Here is a 2955-nt window from a genome sequence, read left to right on the forward strand (position 1 = left end):
CCGGACCTGAACCCAATCGAGATGGTTTGTGGTGAGCTGGACCGCAGAGGGAAGGCAAAAGGGCCAACAAGTGCTAAGCATGTCTGGGAACTCCTTCAAGACTGTTGGGAAACCATTTCAGGTGACTACCTCTTGAAGCGCATTGAATGAGAAGGTGTGTTCAAACTTTTGGCCTGTACTGTGTGTATGTATATACACTCACCTAAAGGATTATTAGGAACACCTGTTCAATTTCACATTAATGCAATTATCTAATCAACCAATCACATGGCAGTTGCTTTAATGCATTTAGGGGTTGGTCCTGGTCAAGACAATCTCCTGAACTCCAACTGAATGTCAGAATGGGAAAAAAGGTATATATAAGCAATTTTGAGCGTGGCATGGTTGTTGGTGCCAGACGGGCCGGTCTGAGTATTTCACATCTGCTCAGTTACTGGGATTTTCACGCACAACCATTTCTAGGGTTTACAAAGAATGGTGTGAAAAGGGAAAAAACCAGTATGCGGCAGTCCTGTGCGAAAATGCCTTGTTGATGCTAGAGGTCAGAGGAGAATGGGCCACTGATTCAAGCGATAGAAAGCAACTTTGACTGAAATAACCACTCGTTACAACGAGGTATGCAGCAAAGCATTTGTGAAGCCACACAACGCACAACCTTGAGGCGGATGGCCTACACAGCAGAAGACCCCACCGGGTACCATTCATCTCCACTACAAATAGGAAAAAAGGCAACAATTTGCAATAGCTCCCAAAATTGGACAGTTGAAGACTGGAAAAATGTTGCCTGGTCTGATGAGTCTCGATTTCTGTTGAGAACATCACATGGTAGAGTCAGAATTTGGGCTTAAACCGAATGAGAACATGGATCCTCATGCCTTGTTCCACTGTACAGGCTGGTGGTGGTGTGTGATGTGTTTGGGGGATGTTTTCTGGCACACTTTAGGCCCCTTAGGCCAATTGGGCATTGTTTAAATGCCACGGCCTACCTGAGCATTGTTTCTGACCATGTCCATCCCTTTATGGCCACCATGTACCCATCCTCTGATGGCTACTTCCAGCAGGATAATGCACCATGTCAAAGAAGCTCCAATCATTTCAAATTATGTTTCTTGAACATGACAATGAGTTCACTGTTCTAAAATGGCCCCCACAGTCACCAGATCTCAACCCAATAGAGCATCTTTGGGATATGGTGGAACGGGAGCTTCGTGCCCTGGATGTGCATCCCACAAATCTCCATCAACTGCAAGATGCTATCCTATCAATATGGGCCAACATTTCTAAAGAATGCTTTCAGCACCTTGTTGAATCAATGCCAGATAGAATTAAGGCAGTTCTGAAGGTGAAAGGGGTCAAACACAGTATTGGTATGGTGTTCCTAATAATCCTATAGGTGAGTGTATATATATAAATAATAAATAATAATTAGGACTTCGTCTTTGATTTTTTTTTAGCTGGCTGCTGCCCTGGAGGAGCAGAGAACCCAGAATGCATTTCACCTTAAGAAACAGATGGAGGAGCTTTGCAGGGAGGTGGAGTTAGAGCTGACGATTGACAGGGAGAAGAACCACCTGCTGCTTCTAAAGTACCAGCGAGGCAGCACACAACTTCAGCAGAAGGTGTGCACCTGTTAATGGAAAATGAAAATATATACACAATATACACAATTTATATTGCAGAAATATATAATTGAAATTAATGTGTAATAGGCAATATATAATTGATATATTTACAATATAAGGCTTCTCTATTAGTCCTTTTTACCGTGCCCTCCTCTCCAGCTTTCCTGTCCTATCCCCCAGACCATATGACATAAAGATTAACATAAAGAGAATTTTTGGTTGCTTCACTTTCCTCTATATACAGTACAATGTAAGGAGTTTGCCATTATTGTCGGATCAGCATATGTTACTATCTGTAACTGTGTCTGTTTTTCTGTATATGTTGCATACGTGTCATTAATTCCCTTACATGCCTCCCACATAATTGGAAACACCATTATGAACATACACTCTGCAGACTTGACACACACGCACACACACACATGCAGACAGTGTGGATGACACTATGGTTAGTACTGAGTGGATAACAAAGGAAGAAAGACAGAGAGAGAGAGAGAGATTAAATCTAGACAGTGGGGGTGAGACAACAGAAAACAATGATACATTAGGTGAACTTGCTTCCTACTGTTACCCACACACTGAAATATATATCCACCCACATCTTAGCCACTTACAGTATAAGTAACAACCAAAACACAAGGAAATTTCAATACACTTAAGATCACTAATATGAAATGTAGTGAAAGTTGATCTGTTTCCTTAGTGTAGTACAATCAGAAATCCTACTCAATCACTTCAACTCCCACTGGGTCCGGCATATTTCCCTCCTACCCACTTCCTGTGCAAATAATCCCTTGAAGTCCAGTAACATTTATGTCATCTTGATTTTCCGGTTGTCTTTGAATCAGATTCGGAGGAGTCAGTGTAAAAACAGGATGTCGAAAGGAACAATTCCTTGTGGATTAAGAATTCAATGAAGGAATGGGAAAAGACCAAAGGCAAAACTGTCCTCCAGTTTCTTCAATCTAACACTTGTTGACACATTAAAACACATTAACAGTTAAACTGTTAAACTGTTGAACAGTCAAAATTAAAAGAAAATGTAATCCTCAAATTGAAATCAATATTTTATTCTTCTCTAGTTGGAGGAGAGAGAGCAGGTGCTAGCAGAACTGCAGGATGAGCTGCAGGAGGAGAGGAGGAGCAAGGTAGAGGAAAGGAGAACGAGAGAGGAGGAAATACACCAGAAGCTGCAGCTCTCCCAACAGCAGGAGGCACTACAGCGGAGCCAAGCAAAAGCTGAACTACATCTGGTGACTGAGAGGAATGCTGAACTTCAAGAAGAGGTGTGTGTGTGTGTGTGTGTGTGTGTGTGTGTGTGTGTGTGTGTGTG

At 42.1% G+C, this 2955-nt stretch overlaps 1 protein-coding gene across 1 annotated transcript in view; it reads left to right on the forward strand.

The window, feature by feature from the left end:
• Positions 1-2955, forward strand: part of lekr1 (Leucine-, glutamate- and lysine-rich protein 1) — an 81106-nt gene that overhangs the window by 73138 nt on the left and 5013 nt on the right. Inside the window, exons 10-11 of the mRNA XM_032504599.1 lie at positions 1455-1619; positions 2705-2908. Of these exons, the coding sequence (XP_032360490.1) occupies positions 1455-1619; positions 2705-2908 (369 nt within the window). The remainder of the gene's footprint in view (positions 1-1454; positions 1620-2704; positions 2909-2955) is intronic.

This window comes from Etheostoma spectabile, chromosome 3 (assembly GCF_008692095.1).
Source record: "Etheostoma spectabile isolate EspeVRDwgs_2016 chromosome 3, UIUC_Espe_1.0, whole genome shotgun sequence".
Taxonomy (NCBI): Eukaryota; Metazoa; Chordata; class Actinopteri; order Perciformes; family Percidae; genus Etheostoma; species Etheostoma spectabile.